Genomic DNA, 18,022 nt, shown 5'->3' on the forward strand with positions numbered 1-18,022 from the left:
TGCTTAGAATAATATGGAACTTTGGCAGTGATTCTTCACTCCAATTTTCCTCACAGCAATCCTTTTCTGTAGATAAGGCAAAGAGTTACTGACTGGAAAAATGTGAATGTATGCGTAACCAAGAGACAGGGGTGATGATAACTAGACATAGAGACCTGAGAGAAAAGTAAAAGAATTAATGGTATTTGTCCAGAACTCTTTGTCCAAAAATTGATGTAGCAGAGCTGAATAGAGTTGTTTCTCAACACATTGGATCTCCTTTTAGGTGTTGCTGCTTCAAGGAAGACAAAGGGATAAATGCCACAGCTTCTTTGCTTGTTTATTTAACTCTCATAAATAGGTGGAGAAATAAACATTTATTCATCCATCCTCTGCTGTATTTGTTCTCCATGGAATCCAACTTTTTCTCTCTATAGCACATAAAACAAAACAGTTCCTTCCCACTGGGGCACACATGGATTGAACAAAAGAATCACGGAGATAATGAAGGGGAGAAGGTGGGACTTAAAGAATGTGTTATTATCAGTGGAATGTTGTGATCCTGCAGAATTTTAAAGGCAGTGGAACAGAGAATCTAGAAGTTTTGCTTGCTGGACGGAGTGAGGGAAGGTCTATTTCTATGGTAGTGAATGGAGCTTTATCAAGCAAAACTTTGAGTACATTTCTTTTCCTTTCAAACTGAACACACATCTTTTGTTATCTTGTGTGATGATGAATATGCATGGTATGGCTTTGGCTAGTTTCTCTGCTAGCTTTTCTGCATTCTGGAAGGCTGCAGTTTTTTTTTCTTCCCCTGAATCCTTGGAGATGTACTAATTGTAGGAAACAAATGGGGTTGGTAATACACATTCGCACTCCATCAAGTGGACAATGGTGAAATGTAAAATTTTTACTACCGGTTCTGTGGGCGTGGCTTGGTGGGGGGTGGTTAATGTGACTGGGTGGAAGTGGCCAAAGTTTTTTTTACTTTTAAAAGCATTTTTTTGCAATCTCTTCAGCCGAAGAGGTTGTAAAAAAATGCTTTTAAAAGGCTCTGACGATCCCACCTGAGTGGCCTGATCATCAGAGGCTTTTGTTTTCTTTTAAAAGCATTTTTTTGCCTTTAAAAGAAAAAAAGCCTCTGATGATCAGGCCATCAGCTGGGATCGTCAGAGCCTTTTAAAAGCATTTTTTCTACAATCTCTTCGGCCGAGAGGTTGTAAAAATGCTTTTAAAAGGCTCTGACAATCCCAGCTGAGCCACACAATCATTAGAGGCTTTTTTTTTTACTTTTAAAAGCATTTTTTCGGCCGAAGAAAAAATGCTTTTAAAAGTAAAAGAAAAAAACCTCTGATGATCGCGCAGCTCAGCTGGGCATGGGGAGGGGAGGGATTTTTGCTACCACATCTCCGAACCAGCCGCCACCATTGCTACTGGATTGGGCAATCCGGTCCGAACTGGGAGCATTTCACCCCTGCTTTGGACCCTAGATCTAATCCATTTCTAAGTCAAGAGCTGTAAGATGGGTGTACATTGAGAGCACTTGATGAGAATGACAGTGATTTTATTTTCTATCCCTTAGTTCCCATTAAAGTTGTTCTTGGGCTGACTACTTGGACTAAGTCCAGAGTTAAAGGAGAGAAATACATATTTTCTTGTTCTTCTGCTACATAGATATTAGCTCTACTTAACAAGTACTATTTTGAGTTGTATAATTGGAAGCCTGAAGCATTCTAACACCCATCTTCAGAACAGTATCACAGCCCTATAAAAGTGTGCAAATGCTAAGTTTTGACACCATAATACAACTGATGTGAAGAACACAACAAAGTGTCGCCAGCCTTGTGCTTAATAAAAGGAGAAGAGAATGGGTTTAGGTTTCTGGTCTCTCTGAAATTCTTCAGAATAGGGGGGAAAATGACATAATTCTTAAGTCTAGTTTTTTTTTAAAAGAAAGCAGGGGGAATGATAAATATTTTATGGCAAGGAAAGGCAAGATAAATCTCAAAAACGAATGCCGCCTAGGGGTAAGAGGCATGCTGGCCAGGAAGCAGGAAGGGGGGGGGGCTGCACAGGCTTGTTCTTGGTGGCAGGGCTGGGTGGGGGGTGCTTCATCCCGCCCAGAGTTGGGGCAAAACTCTCCCTCCTGCTGGCCGCCCAACCCGAGCCCCAGGAATGCCAACACCCCTTACCTCCAAGGCCGGGAAGGGGCTCCGGCTTTCTAGCAGAGGAAGGCAGCATTCCCCGCCCAACTCTTTCCCTGTCCAGGGCTGCAGAACTGGGTCGTCAGTGGGGATGTCCCGCCACCCCAATGGGGACCAGGGGGTGGGTGGGGGGGCAGGCAGGGAGGGGCGAGGACCCCAAAAGGCCAGGCGGAGCTGACGCATGTGCACCAGACAGCTGGTCTTCGCATGTGCATGTGTGCCAGAAACCAGAAGACCAGATGGCGAGTGTGCATGCGCATGCTGGAAACTGGAAGATCATCTGCTCTTCTGGTTCCTGGCATGCACGCGTGTGCGTGCTTCCCTTTTTGGCACGCGGTGCCGAAAAGGTTTGCCAACAGTGATCTAGAACAGCAAAGCTGGCTGAGGAACTCTGGGTGTTGAAGTCCACAAATCTTAAAGGGACCAAGGTTGGAGACCCCTGATCTAGAACGCATACCAGGGACTTTAAATATATGTTGAAAATGTGAACATATGAAGAGACATTTTATCATGCTTGGTGGGCATGTAAAAAGCTAAAAACATGGATTCAAATACATATTTTGATACTGCAGATTTTAAAGATTATTGAGGCCAAAAACCTGAGTCATATGTAAATAAGATAGGAAAATGTAGAAATAGTGTTTTGGGAGGAAGACTCATGGAAATATCATGAGTGTCCTTTCCATAAGGTAAAGGTAAAAGGTAAAGGTTCCCCTCGCACCTACGTGCTAGTCGTTGCCGACTCTGGGGGGCGGTGCTCATCTCCGTTTCAAAGCCAAAGACCCAGCGCTGTCCGAAGACGTCTCTGTGGTCATGTGGCCGGCATGACTCAACGCCAAAGGCGCAGTTACCTTCCCACCAAAGGTGGTCCCTATTTTTTCTACTTGCATTTTTACGTGCTTTCGAAACTGCTAGGTTGGCAGAAGCTGGGACAAGTAACGGGAGCTCAGCCCATTACACTGCAGCACTAGGGATTTGAACCGCTGAGCTGCCGACCTTTCGATCGACAAGCTCAACATCCTAGCCCCTGAGCCACCGCGTCCCTTCCATAAGGTAAGGATTTGTAAATTATATAGTGAGGCAATACAAGAATTATACAGCAAGAGACAAAAATATGAAAATAAGACATAAAATGAGATGCAAGGACAACACTTCAAACTGTTTAAAGAGAAATTAATTAATTGAAAGTAAATACGAAGAGTTAAAATATACCAAAAATTCTTTCATTATTGATTGTGTTAATTTAGTCCTCTTAAATTAATACAGCTATAATAAATGGAGATATTGAGAATTACACATCCCTGTAAATTTTTTCCCCCTTGATTTAGTTTTGCAGTACCCGTATGAAATACAAAATGAGACTTGAATAATAATTGAGAAATATCGTAACCTATGAGCTTCTTGGCTGTTTTCTTGAATTGACCATTTTCAGGGCTTTCTTGATTTTTAATGCAGTTTCCATTGTGTCAGTACCAAGTAACCTTTTCACTATCTCTACAGTACATTGAACTGGGAAGCTTTAAATGGTAATAAGATTCCATCAGCTCAGTAGAACATTTACAAAAAAACATTGGTTTACTCTTGGGAGCAGTTCCACTGTCAGCCTCTGTTTGCTTCTAGTTAGATTTGTAATTTTCCATTTATTCATATCTCTGAATAAGGAATGAAATGAACACATCCAGCCCAGCTGTACTGAATTGATGGATGCTTGACAGGAATGAAATGATTGGCTCCCTAGAGTCTGCAGAAATCATTAAAATGTAATGTTACCTTCTTAATATATGATCTTACAAACAGGCAATTAATCTGTTGTCAGTATATCTAACTTCTTTATTAGCTTACATTTCCATGATTCTTCAAATAATCAGAATTTGTACGTGTTTGTACTAACAATAGATATCACAGGGGATTCAGTTCAATCACGCTGGTGTCAGAGTAGAGCAGGGAATATAGCATAAAGCAAACATCATTAAACCTTCAGATGTGTCCTTAGATGCATGGCATACTGTTTTTGCACTTTTTTTTAATTTGCATTTATATCCCGCCCTTTTCCGAAGACTCAGGGCGGCTTACACTATGTTAAGCAATAGTCTTCATCCATTTGTATATTATATACAAAGTCAACTTATTGCCCCCAACAATCTGGGTCCTCATTTTACCTACCTTATAAAGGATGGAAGGCTGAGTCAACCTTGGGCCTGGTGGGACTTGAACCTGCAGTAATTGCAAGCAGCTGTGTTAATAACAGACTGTCTTAGCAGTCTGAGCCACCAGAGGCCCTAATAAATAAACATTTATTAAATACCTGGAATTACATACCTGGAATTAAAAAGCAAGACAAGGATGAGACAATAAGGAAGATACTAGACTGTGCGGAAATGGACAGACTAGCACTAAAAATAAAAGATAAAGGAGATACAGAATATTATTCAACATGGAATAGGTTCTATCAATGGTTTGAAGCACGAGATAGAAGTTGAAAAGCGAAAGAATCAGATTAGGTGTATATAGAAAGAGATATTATTTTTAATATTGATATAGGAATGTAAGTATTACAATGATAGATAAGTTGACATTCTAGAATATGATGGTCAGAAACTATTGTACTAGTACTGTTTAAAATAGTATATCTGTTAGTCTGTTTTTTACTTTTGTTTTATGGTAAGTGGAATGCCAGGACAATTACATTGTATTCAATGCATTCATGCTGTATGTAAATAATAAAAATATATCTAAAAAAAGATTCTTCAGTGCTTGCAAGCAAATCATTTGTGAAATAAAATGTCAGTGAGTCTTGAGAATCTAGGGATAATATTCATGCCAACATTCATGTCTCCAGAAAAGTCTCTAGTGGCCTTGATTTTGGAGACCAGTAATTTAAATCTGCATGCAAAACATTTGGAGATTATAGAATGAAAACCATCTTTGTCTTAAATCAGCCCAGCACAAATTCAGGGTCTGAGCACTCCACTATTTGAAAAGAATCTGGTATTTCATAAGATGGTAAGTGGTTAAATTCTTAGGTTTATTGATACAGTTATGAAGATCTTTTGCTGTCTGATTTCCAAGTCGCTAAAATGATTTTTAATGATTTTCTTCTGTTGCTGCATTTGTGGGCAATTTGTGAAAGTACAGAGAAAGCTGCAGCATTTTGTCTGTGTGGCTGCAGCATCCATCTGCTCTTCGTGTCAGTGAGATCCACTGATGCTAATTGCACCCAAGACAAACCTTAGTGGATTTTGGAACATGCAGGTTATTTTGTTCTTCCCAGGTTGGTTCCGGACCTACAAATCCCAATGATGTTAGCTCAGTCTGAGGGCTCGTTAACCAGGAATAGACCCAAAACTGGAAAACTCCTTCTCTGGATTGTGGGTGTTCTGCTTCTTTACTGCCTTAGCTTTTGTTCAATTTACCTCCCAGTTTCTGAGTATAAATAAGTCCATTCACTTAACCTAGTTTTACTGAATCTTATCAATAAAACTAACCTTAATTTTTCTAGCTCAGGGGTGTCAAACTCAAGGAGTCACGTCGTTGTCACATGACGTATCATGAATTTCCCCCCTTCACTAAACAGGAGAGGGTGTGGCCAGCATATGACGCATCCGGCCTGCGGGCTGCAAGTTTGACACCCCTGTTTTAGCTACTTTCTAGTGCAAAACTATTGAGAGTTGAATTCTGAATTACTTTGAAACTTTTTGGAATTTATTTCTAACAGTCTTCCTATGTAACTAAGCAGCCCAGTTATAAGTAGTTTGCTTCAGAGAAAATCCATGGAATTATATCAGAAGTAAAACCTTTTCTACCTTGTGTTGTACCTTGTGTTGTAACTAAGTTGTAACTAAGTTGTGGAAGCTGTATTTTTCTTTATTGATTGTGTCAGTCTTGTCCAAGTTGCACGTTTCTTATGTGTGACTAAAAACAATATGTCCCACAAAAGAAATGTGTAACTTGGACAAGATTGACACTACTTAGTAAAGTTGGTTCCCTGATGGCTTAGAACAGGGGTCTCCAACCTTGGCAACTTTAAGCCTGGCGGACTTCAACTTCAACAGCAAAGCTGGCTGGGGAATTCTGGGAGTTGAAGTCCTCCAGGCTTCAAGTTGCCAAGGTTGGAGACCGCTGGCTTAGAAGGGAGTTATAATTTCACTCCTGCTGATTTTAATAAGAACAGAACCAATAGATAGATTCATTCATTCATTCATTCATTCATTCATTCATTCATTCATTCATTCATTCATTCATTCATTCATGTGCTTGTTTGTTTGTTTGTTTCATTTTTATTCCAGCATTATTCCTTTGTAAATAACTCAAGGTGACAAACATACATAATACTCTTCCTCATCCTCTTTTTGAGCAATCTTTGGATAGGTTATTCCTTATTGAAACAAACAAAACCATGTCCAGCAACACTTAGAATTCAGACTTCAAGTATTTTTAATGTCTTGTTATTTATTGTACCTGGTTGGCGAAGTTGAACCATTGCAAAAAAAGGGTATACTATTTAAAACTGTTGGGAAAACAAAACTCTAGGTTGAATTGGGTTTGTTTGTTTTTTGGCTGTGCATGGTATTCTCAGGAGTCTTCACCAGCACCAAAATTCAAAGTTGGCAACACTCTTCCTTGTTCTGCTTCTTGAAAGTCCAATTTTCGTTGGTAAATATAGACTCCTATAAATATTCACTCTTAACATATAGTCATGTTTTATTTCCAGTTGTTGCAGTGCGATATCTATGGAGAAAGTGAGAATATTCATTCAAGAATATGATTTTACTCTGATTAGCGAAGATAAATGCAAAAACACCCACACACTCATACATATTTCTTACTTGGATCTTGGGATCCCAGGACATCTTCTATGCATTCTGTAAATATTGATGCTCTGCAGAACATATCTACATTAATATTGCTAAATCCTTCACCTTTATTCAGGCTGATTGAAACTGTTTATTCAATTATTCTGTTTACTCATGTGTGTAAAGACACAATTTCCATTTCAGTGTGTGATCTAGTATACATTGTGATCAGTGTATCAGTGTGATCTAGTATATATTGGCATGATACCTTATTTTTCTTCTATGAGAGAACAAAATTGTTGTTCATGGAACAAGTTGTCAGATTACCCTGCTGCTCCCTTGCTGTACAATATGATTCCTTGACTTACAGAATATTTAGCAGTGGTGCAAAATACAGCACAGAGGACTGAAAATGGAGAGGGAGGTTAACCTAAATTTTGTCCTTCCTAATATAAATGGGAAAAAGAGTTAGATTCTGGGTTATTGAATGAAGAAATTATAGAATGCTTGTGATTTGACATGCATTTGCTTTTTGTGCATTTCTTAAATCTCTACACATTTGAGATCGTGCATTTCTTGTATGTTTTAGGAGAGCCAGAATTTAAATATGTTGGCAACATGCATGGAAATGAAGCTGTTGGAAGAGAACTTCTTATCTTCTTGGCTCAATACTTGTGCAATGAGTATCAGAAAGGAAATGAGACTATCATTAATTTGATCCACAGTACACGTATCCACATCATGCCGTCTCTGAATCCAGATGGCTTTGAGAAGGCAGCATTACAGGTATGTGAGTCATAACTTCAAAAGCAAATATTTGTGTTTGTACGACCTACTTTAAAAAGACTGATGTGTGATGGCATCTTTAGAATATAAAGATGCCCTTTGGGGCAGGGCTTCGGGATGGGGTTCTGATCTGGATTTCTTCAACATGAGTGCAGAGAAAAAGAATAACCTTCACTCAGAAATCTATCCTCTTCATCTGGCATGTTCTTTGGTGGAAAATCGCTTACATAGCAATACCCGTTGGTAGCTTCTGCAGAGCAAATGTAATGTATATCAGAGGCAGAAATCATAGTCTTTCAGAAATAGTTAGAATCCAAGTTCCCATCATCCATATCTCTTGGTCATGCTAGCTGGGATGGATAGTAGTTTAAATCCAGCATTTGGATACTATACAGATAGGCAGGGGTATCAAAATGGTAAGAATATGTGTCACTTGCAGGCCACGCCCACCCCAGCTCTGTGAAGGGGGGGAAACGTTGCGAAACATCTCATGACAGCAACATGACATGGTGAGTTTGACACCTGTGATATAGGCTTTCAACCTGCGGTCACAAATAAGGATTGGAACTTTCATTTGAATGTTCTAAATGTAGATCATGTGACTCAGAGTTGGTGCAATGATCAAAAGTGGAAGGACAGGTCTTAATTCAGTTTTTGTAATATTGAACAGTCATTAAACAAATGATTGTAAGTCAGGGACTACTTCTAGATTTGTTGCCTGATATGTAATGATTGTAATCACACGGTTGTAGTTGATTTGTAATCCATATTAAGCTTTTGATCTCCCCCTCCTCCCTGTGTGATTCTTGGCATTCTTATATGTAATGTAGCCAATGGAATGCTTGTATACTAGCCAGCACTCTTTCTGTTCCAAATACATTATGCTAGAAATTCACATTAATCTAAAATCACTTTAGATTAATGAATCTCAGTATTCATTTTATATACTAAAACAAAATTTACCCTGTTGATTAGAAATGTTCAGAACCAGAGCTCCCCCAGGTGGCTATGAATAAATATACACATTTAAATAGCTGTTGCCTCCAAATAATTTATTTTATTTATTTATTTATTTTGTCACAACAATATATATAAGCATCACACAAAAAGATTATATAGTATATAAACATATATATGAGAAAATATAAGGAGGTATAAGCATATATATACCTATATATTCTGAGGTTTATATAAGCATATATAAACCTCAGAAAACATATATATATATGAAGAAAAGAAGAAAAACAATAGGACAGGAACGGTAGGCACGTTTGTGCTCTTATGCACACCCCTTATGGTCCTCTTAGGAATGGGGTGAGGTCAATAGTAGAAAGTTTTTGGTTAAAGCCTTTAGGATTATGGGAAGAGGCCATAGAGTCAGGTAAAGTATTCCAAGCACTGATGATTCTGTTACAGAAGTCATATTTTCTGCAATCTAGATTAAAGCGGTTAACATTAAGTTTAAATCTATTGGTTGCTCTTGTATTATTGCAATTAAAGCTGAAGTAATCTTTAACAGGAAGGACATTACAATAGATGATTCTATGAGTTAAACTTAGGTCTTGTCGAAGGCGACCGAGTTCTAAGTTTTCTAAGCCTAGGATTTCAAGTCTGATAGCATAAGGTATTTTGTTGTTTTCAGAGGAGTGAAGAACTCTTCTGTAAAATATTTCTGGACATGTTCAATTGTATTGATGTCAGAAATGTGGTGAGGGTTATTTTTGTATTTGTATTTTGGAGCTCAGTACTGTTTGATTTGATCAACTGATACGTGATTGTTTTAAAGTGCCTTGAGCTGAACCATTATTTTTAAATTTCAGGCACTTTAATTTTATAGGGTCAGTGTAGCAATTAAGGCACCAGGCAAGAAACTGGGAAACTGAGTTCTGCTTCTACTGTAGGCATAAAGCAGGCTGAGTGACCTTGGGCTAATCTCTCTCTCTCTCTCCCCTTCCCCCTCCCCCTCCCTCCCTCCCTCCCTCCCTCCCTCTCTCTCTCACACACACACACACACACACACACACACACACACACACACACACACATTCAGCCCTAGAAACTTCTGAAATCTTGCTAAGAAAATTGCAGGGACTAGCTTAGGCAGTTGCCAAAAGTCAACAATGGCTTGAAGGCCACCCAAATAAATACAACAATAAGTGTATATGAATGCTATAAATTTTAAAACATGTGCTGTGTTTTCTTCATGTATTTTTTAAGGTTAGCTTCAGTGTACACACGGCAGATCTGTTAGTGTTAATAAATTATGTTGTTTAGAAGCACAAACATTTAAATATGAAGATAAGCCTACTGAACTTATCTTATTATTTATTTGAAATTTATTTGCCACCCATCTCGTATCCAATGATACTGAGTGGCTTACAATGTAAAAACATTAAAAACATTAAACTTACCTACCGTATTTAAACATAGTTAATATGTAGGATGGTATTTACATTTGATCATTTATACAGTAGAGCCACTGAAATTAGTGAGATGCCAGTTAGTCATTATTAACTTAAATTCCATTTATTTCGGTGTGCTTTCTCCAAGCATGGCAGAACTGAGTATTGAATATGTTTGTATTATTCAGCCTTCAAAGTTGGTATATCAGTAAGAACCAGGTTTGAAAATAACTGGCATCTGTTTCTAGTAGGCCATGCATTTGAACTTCTCCTAAGCGTGCACAATTGAACTAAGCGGGCCATTTCTCTTAATTCACCATGACAGTTCATCATGAAATGATGTTGTTTTATAATATTTTCTTCTTTTTTTTAGCCAGGGGAACTCAAAGATTGGTTTGTTGGTCGAAGTAATGCACAGGGAATAGACTTAAATAGAAATTTCCCTGATCTGGATAGAATTGTCTATGTCAACGAGAGAGAAGGAGGTCCAAATAATCATTTGTTGAAAAATCTGAAGAAAGCTGTGGACCAAAATTTAAAGGTATAAAATATTTCATTCAAAATATTTGAAAGATTGCTGCCCTCACCTTCTGAAACAGCATCTCTCAGAGATACATATGACATCAACTCCCCTGAGGTTCCAGAGGTCCTTAAGGCCTGGCTCTATTCCTAGAGAAGGGGTCTTCAACCTTGGTCTCTTTAAGACTTGTGGACTTCAACTCCCAGAGTTCCTCAGCCAGCTTTGCTGGCTGAGGGACTCTGGGAGTTGAAGTCCACAAGTCTTAAAAGGGACCAAGGTTGGAGACCCCGGGCCTAGAGGGTCTCACCTTACGATCAGGAGACTGTGAGTTCAATCCAAGGTAACGACCGATATTTCTCTCTCTCTGGGCACAATGAATAATTATCTGCTGCAAACTCTGCATTGGCGAGAGGAAGGGCATCCGGCCAGTAAACACTCGGCTCCATTCAGTTGCCCTGACTCCACCCCAATGTAAGGGATTATAAGGGGTCATTAAAAGACAAAAAGAAATATTTTCATTGTTTCATTCATACAACAATTAGATGTTGTAAGGTGCTCAATCTGGATTTTGGACTGACCAACAACAATAATAACAATAATATGCTGAACACACTTTAACTTTTTGCAAAGTTCTTCATGAAAATAAAAGATGAACTTCTTTTCTATTTTTGAGTATTGTGGTGATTTGATGAAATGTGAGAAAGGAAGTTCAGTTGCAATTTAGCCCACCATTGAAAAACTTGTACTGTGCATGGTAGTCAGATGGAAGTGTCCCTTTAGGCAGTAAAACTGAAGACACATCTTTTCATTCGCGCGGGGCTGGCTTGAACTGAATTTTATTAATTTTAAATTTTTATTAATTAATTTTAAATGGGGTTTTAGTCTAGTATAGTATATTTTAACCTATCAGGCTAATTTTAAAATAAGTTTTTTAATCTGCATTTTAAATTGTATATTGTATTATCTGTTTTATTTTTGCCTGTACACCGCCCTGAGTCCTTCGGGAGAAGGGCGGTATAAAAATCAAATAAATAATAATAATAATAATAATAATAATAATAATAATAATAATAATAATAATAATAATAATAATAATAATTAAAAAAAACAGCGGTTCTCAACCTGTGGGTCAGGACCCTGTTGGTGGTCGAATGACTATTTGCCAGGGGTCGCCTAAGGCCATTGGAAATATGGGAAGTATACTTGCAAGTCGAAGAATCGTTCTCCAATGGTTGACTCCACAAAGCAGCTGCAGGCTCTTCAATTCGCTAGCTGAATTCAGCTTCAGGTGCGATGAATTAAAAAAGAGAGAAATCTTTGCTCTGATGTCTCCCTCTCAAGCCAGCTGCAATCACTCCCAATCGTTAGCCTAATCTGGCTTCAGGCGCGATAAACTTAATAGGGGAGGAGTCTCCGCTTTAATGCCTCTGTCCTCAAGGCAATCGCAAGCAGTTCAGATCGCTAGCCAATACAGCTTCCGGCGCGATAAATTCAAAACGAAAATAATTTTACGGTTGGGGTCGCCACATTGTAGAAAATTGTATTAAAGGGGTCGTAGCACTATAAAGGTTGAGAACCACTGCAGTAAAATGTTAAATAATAGGAGATCTGTCCCAAGGCTTTACAACAAAACAAAAAAAAACAAAAAAACCTTAACAGAGACTTATTTTAAAATAAAATACTCCTATACTGTCGTTTTCCTGGTGGCCACCCTTTCTGGAGTGCCTAGTTTGGAAAAACCTGAAGTCCTCTCATTGATAGTTTGGGAAGCTGTGGGAATGCTAGATTTTTCCACATTCCTTTGGGGAAAATTTGTAGACCGTAATCCTAATCTTTAGAAGATTTTGAGCATTTTATAGAATAACAGTACAAAAAGTACTACCTACTAAAACCCACAATCCTATTTTTATTTCTTCACCAATTTTGTTTGTTTTCCATGCAAGTGTTTGAAAAGTACATAGCCTAAATATATTATCTCATAATTTGTATTTCCACTTTCATTTTTTGGGGGGGTCAGTCGTTTTTGGAAAGTTCTATGTGACCTCTCTAGCAGGCAAGTAATGTTTAAAAAATCCAGTTCATGGGTATGTTAAAATGTTAATAACTCAATTGTGGAGTTACTAATCCATCAGGTTAATATTTCACAGTTCATTTTTTTTTTCAGAAGTAGTGCTTCTTTGCCGAGTTCACTCTTTCTCCTTTTTTGATTTTTTTTAAAACTTGAAAATTTTATCTGCCTTTAGTCTAAAACATTCATATTTTTGATTAGTGTAAAAATCTAATGTTTTGCAAACAGGCCTTATATTCCTCTTTTAGTTGCTTATGTGTCCCCCAAACCTGCTCACGATCATTGGTTTATTTCTGGAGTCAGATTTTAAGGATGGAAATGCTATGAGTGGGTAAAAATAAACCTCTTATTATGGTAACAAAAAGTAGTGCTGTTGTTATAAATATCTAATTGGATTCCACCAACCGTGGTCTTAAGATGCTCTTGGCAAATGACCAGACCTGTTTTTAATAACATCAAAGGCAAGATGAAAATTAAAGCTTGAACAAAGCTAGATAAAAATTTGCAGGAAGAAGCAACACAAGGATTTGCGACTTGAGTTCTTTTTTGGAGTAACTATATTTAGAAAGCAGGAAACCTTTTTTATTAGTGGTTTAGATACCACTAGACACTTAGGAGAAGGAGAGACTGGCAAGTAGAAGAGCCGAGGTGGCGCAGTGGTTAGAGTGCAGTACTGCAGGCTACTTCAACTGATTGCTAGCTGCAGTTCGGCAGTTCAAATCTCACCGGCTCAAGGTTGACTCAGCCTTCCATCCTTCCGAGATGGGTAAAATGAGGACCCAGATTGTTGGGGAAAATATGCTTACTCTGTAAAACCACTTAGAGAGGGCTGTAAAAAGCACTATGAAGTGGTATATAAGTCGACGTGCTATTGCTAAGTAAGTAAGACAAGTTTTTCTCTACAGCAGCACTTCCTTGGTGGCCTGGTTGTGGGGGGAGGGACAGGGGAATTGAGCCATGCGATCAGGCCAGCATGTATGCATACAATTTGACTTCCATGAGTGTCCACAATTGCCCTCTGGCCCACTGCTCATGCAAGTTGAACTGTGTGCGCATGCTCTGGCCAGATACTCGCACTGCCCAATTCTGAATAGGCCACAGCCCGGTAGTGGGTTGTGGCCCAGAGGTTGGGAATCCTTGCCCTACAGTATACAGTATATGCTAGTCTCCCTTCTCTTTTCCATAGAACAGCTAAATGAATTTTGGGGGTACAATAATACTGGGGTAGAAGATTATAATAGCTTTTAAAAAATAATTTTATATTGTTAAATAAAAAAAAAACTATAGCTAAACACAAGTCAATATTAAAACAAAAATAATAATAGAAAAAATAGGGAAAATGTGTGTGTAAACAACTAAACATTTGAACATATTAATCAAACTATTTTCACTTGCCCCATCGTTGCAAACAACAAAGTTTTAATTCTAACTCTTGCAGCATTGACAGAATTCTATAAAAAACAATTATTATAGACTTGTTTGCTATGGAGCAGGCCTGTCAAACAGGCAGCCCGTAGGCTGGATGCATCACGTGTAGGCCACGCCCACCCTGGCTCCATAAAGGCAAAAAACGTTGCGATACATCACAATATGTCATACGACGCAATCAAGTTTGACACTCATGGATTAAAGGATCAAGCTAGGAACTAGGAGACTGTGAGTTCTTGTCCCACTTTGGGCACAAAGCTAGTTGGGTGATCTTGGGCCACTCACTTTTTTTTTAGCACTAGGAAAGTGGCAATAGCAAACACCTCTGACAAATATTGTCAAGAAAACTGCAGGGACATGTCCGGGAAGTCTAATCAGATACTATTGAACAGGAGAAGAAAAATTGATACGAGAGTACCTTACAATAAATAGTCATTATAATCAAACAAGAAAAGCTAGGCAGGAAGAGCTACAGAAGAAAGCAATATGAAATATTAAGCAACATAAAACCTTCCCATAATTATAACCCTTGCACCATCTGATAAAATACGTGCCATAGAAAACACATTTACAGAGAGGACGTGTTCCACAGAAGTCTCTGCATCAGTTTACAATGATCTCATATAGAGCAAGACATCATCTGTGAAGTCAACCAGGAAAAGCTGAAATATGACTCGTTTGCCCTTTGGCTTTCACTGCTTCTGTTGTTTAGCACAAAACTATGAAAATCTATGAAACAGCTAACTGAATTGATTAGTGTTGCCATTTCACGTATTGGTGCTATTCAGATGTGTTCGGACTCCAGTTGCCACCAGCAAGAACAGAGAGTGAGGCATTTTGTAAGAGAGGAAATGGCTGAAAAGAGATGAGTGTCATATCATCCCTCTCCTCCCTTCTTCTTCTCTTTATTATCTTTGTACCAGATAGAGTCAGACTGTATCAGAATAGGAGACAAGTGAGAAAGGTTAGAGTCAAATGATCTTCCAGGGATGTCTAATACTGTTTCATGTTATGAACCATTTCACTGTAGCTTTTCATGTGGCAGTAGAGAAGATTGACCATTATGCCATATGAGGAGATGGATCACAACAACATCTGAATGAAGAACCTTCTTAGTGACAACACCCTCTAGCCCTAGGATTCCTATCCAAATTTTATAAGTCCTTCTTTTCCATTAGAACTTAAAAGATTTACTGGAAATCTGGGTCTCTGATAACTATCAGATTGTGGTTGTGTGAGAGAGCAAAGTATGATTATATCATATGCATATTGCAATAAATAATACCTATATTTGCATGCACTAATAATTAATCTGTATATTGTATTCAAATACTCTGTCGAAACATTATACAGTAAAGGCAGTGGTGGAATCCAAATTTTTTTACTACTGGTTCGGTGGACGTGGCTTGGTAGGCTTGGTGTGGCTTGGTGGGCGTGGCAGGGGAAGGATATTGCAAAATCTCCATTCCCACCCCACTGCTGGGGCCAGCCAGAGGTGGTACTTGCCGGTTCTCCAAACTACTCAAAATTTCCGCTACTGGTTCTCCAGAACCTGTCAGAACCTGCAGTATGTCACCCCTGAGTAAAGGTACACATTGAATGCATACTATATGAAACAAGTCTATTATACTCCATTTTGTATCCCAGGCCAAACGTCTGGAAACTGATGAACCTGTTTTAATTTCTTCTGCAAAAAATATGCAGTGCTTATTGCAATACTCTTAATGAACTATAGTTTTTATAAATTTCTGCCACAGCTTGCACCAGAAACAAAAGGTGTGATTCACTGGATAATGGATATTCCCTTTGTACTGTCCGCCAATCTTCATGGTGGGGACCTTGTGGCAAATTACCCATATGACGAGACTCGGACTGGTATGTATTCTAAATCCAAGCTTGTCTTGGTCATATTGGTCGATAGTCTTGGTCAGCTTGATGGCTGTGCTGAATTCTGAATAGCATGTTGCCAACCTGGACAGATTAAATTTTATTGTCCATTGTTTTAATTAATTTGTACTGTTTATAAGTTTTAATTTCCTCTCTTTTTGGCTGTTACTGCAGACTTTCCAGAATAAACTATTTTTTTTTCTTTTTAATCAGTAGAGAAGCAGGCTTTCCCCCCGCTTTATGGTATGTTGTAGTTTTCTAAACTGACAAAACATTTTTTCCCCTGTTTTAAAGCTGGAAGAGCCCATGGAAGAGGAGAGAAAAAGAACTCTAGAGTAGGTTTTAGGGGCATAATAATGAGAAGAGAATAGAATAGATTTTTTTTATTGGCCATTTGTGATTGGACGCACAAGGAATTTGTCTTGGTACATAAGCTGTCAGTGTACATAAAAGAAAAGATACCTTCATCAAGAATTCTAAGGTATAGCACTTAATGATAGTCAGAGTACAAATAAGCAATCAGGAAACAATCAATATAAATCGTAAAGATACAAGCAACAAAGTTACAGTCATACAGTCATAAGTGGAAGGAGATGGGTGATGGGAACAATGAGAAGATTAATAGTAATGCAGATTTAGTAATAGTTTGACAGGACCAGGACGAAATTATACCATTCTTCTTATTAAGTTTAGTACTATTTTCACAAATTATATGTTAATCTAGTTTTTTTTTAATGTTGCTGAAACAGCTTATTAAGAAGAATGTGTATCTCAATGTGCCTGTTCTAATTAAACACCAATGGTCTTCATATAAAGCTCTCGTCATGGATAATCCTGAATTTTAAATGATCTAGATTCAGATAATTAAGGTTGGCCTACATTCTCTGTTATTCTTCCCATCTCTTATTATGTATTTTACTGTTGTTCCCCCAGGAAGTGCACATGAATACAGCTCCTGCCCAGATGATGCTGTTTTCCAAAGCTTAGCCCGAAGCTATTCATCTTTTAATCCAGCTATGTCAAACCCTAATCGGCCACCATGTCGCAAGAATGATGATGATAGCAGTTTCATTGATGGGACAACTAATGGTGGTGCTTGGTATAGCGTTCCAGGAGGTTTGTGTTGCTGAAATATAACATTTGACTCCTAAGTAAGATTTTTGAAGCCAAATATACATATCAGCAAAATATACAGACCAAATATAATATTAAATGTGGTATAATTACAGCTGTGATTGCAAATCAATCATCATATTCCCTTCACTCTTCAGACTTTGGTCCAAGAATGTATTACCTGCCCTGAAGGTTTTGCAAATAGACCAGTATATGTGTACCATAATATATATCGGTCTTGAATTTTCTACAGTACACATCTATTTATTCCAATTGAGTCCAACTAATTATTTCCACTTAACTTAAATCTGATATGCTTTAGAACCCACTGCCTATTAAATGTCAACTTTCGTATATGTAATTACATAGGTATGCAAGACTTCAACTATCTCAGCAGCAATTGCTTTGAAATCACCGTGGAGCTTAGCTGTGAAAAATTCCCTCCAGAAGAAACTCTGAAAACCTATTGGGAGGACAACAAAAATTCACTTATCAGTTACATTGAGCAGGTAAATTTTTCCTGGAGAACAAGGTTAAGGCATTTGTTGACCGTCAAGAGTTATACTTAGTTTTGGGTGATCATAAAGCTCATTGCTTCATCATTTGAACTACAGCTTCACTCCTTCAAATGTGTCCTGTTTCAAATATACAAACATGTAGTTGCTAGGTGATGGTAGCAATTTGCTTAAGATGGTATGGATAAACAGCAGATAAGCAAATGAATATCAACAGAACCTCCTGGAAACAAAGTTTGTCTAAGTAGTTTTGCTTTAAACAGGACCATGCAGAAGAGAGGTTCAGACAGTCAAGCTAGATTCTTTACTCAGTCCAAAGGTCAGTGT

General features: G+C 38.2%; 1 protein-coding gene across 1 annotated transcript in view; it reads left to right on the plus strand.

The window, feature by feature from the left end:
- CPE (carboxypeptidase E) overlaps positions 1-18,022 on the plus strand; it is a 56,770-nt gene that overhangs the window by 26,451 nt on the left and 12,297 nt on the right. The window contains exons 2-6 of the mRNA XM_058193175.1: positions 7,566-7,762; positions 10,538-10,705; positions 15,938-16,055; positions 17,001-17,183; positions 17,550-17,689. Coding sequence (XP_058049158.1) covers positions 7,566-7,762; positions 10,538-10,705; positions 15,938-16,055; positions 17,001-17,183; positions 17,550-17,689 — 806 coding nt within the window. The remainder of the gene's footprint in view (positions 1-7,565; positions 7,763-10,537; positions 10,706-15,937; positions 16,056-17,000; positions 17,184-17,549; positions 17,690-18,022) is intronic.

The sequence above is a fragment of the Ahaetulla prasina genome, chromosome 8 (genome assembly GCF_028640845.1).
Source record: "Ahaetulla prasina isolate Xishuangbanna chromosome 8, ASM2864084v1, whole genome shotgun sequence".
NCBI lineage: Eukaryota > Metazoa > Chordata > Lepidosauria > Squamata > Colubridae > Ahaetulla > Ahaetulla prasina.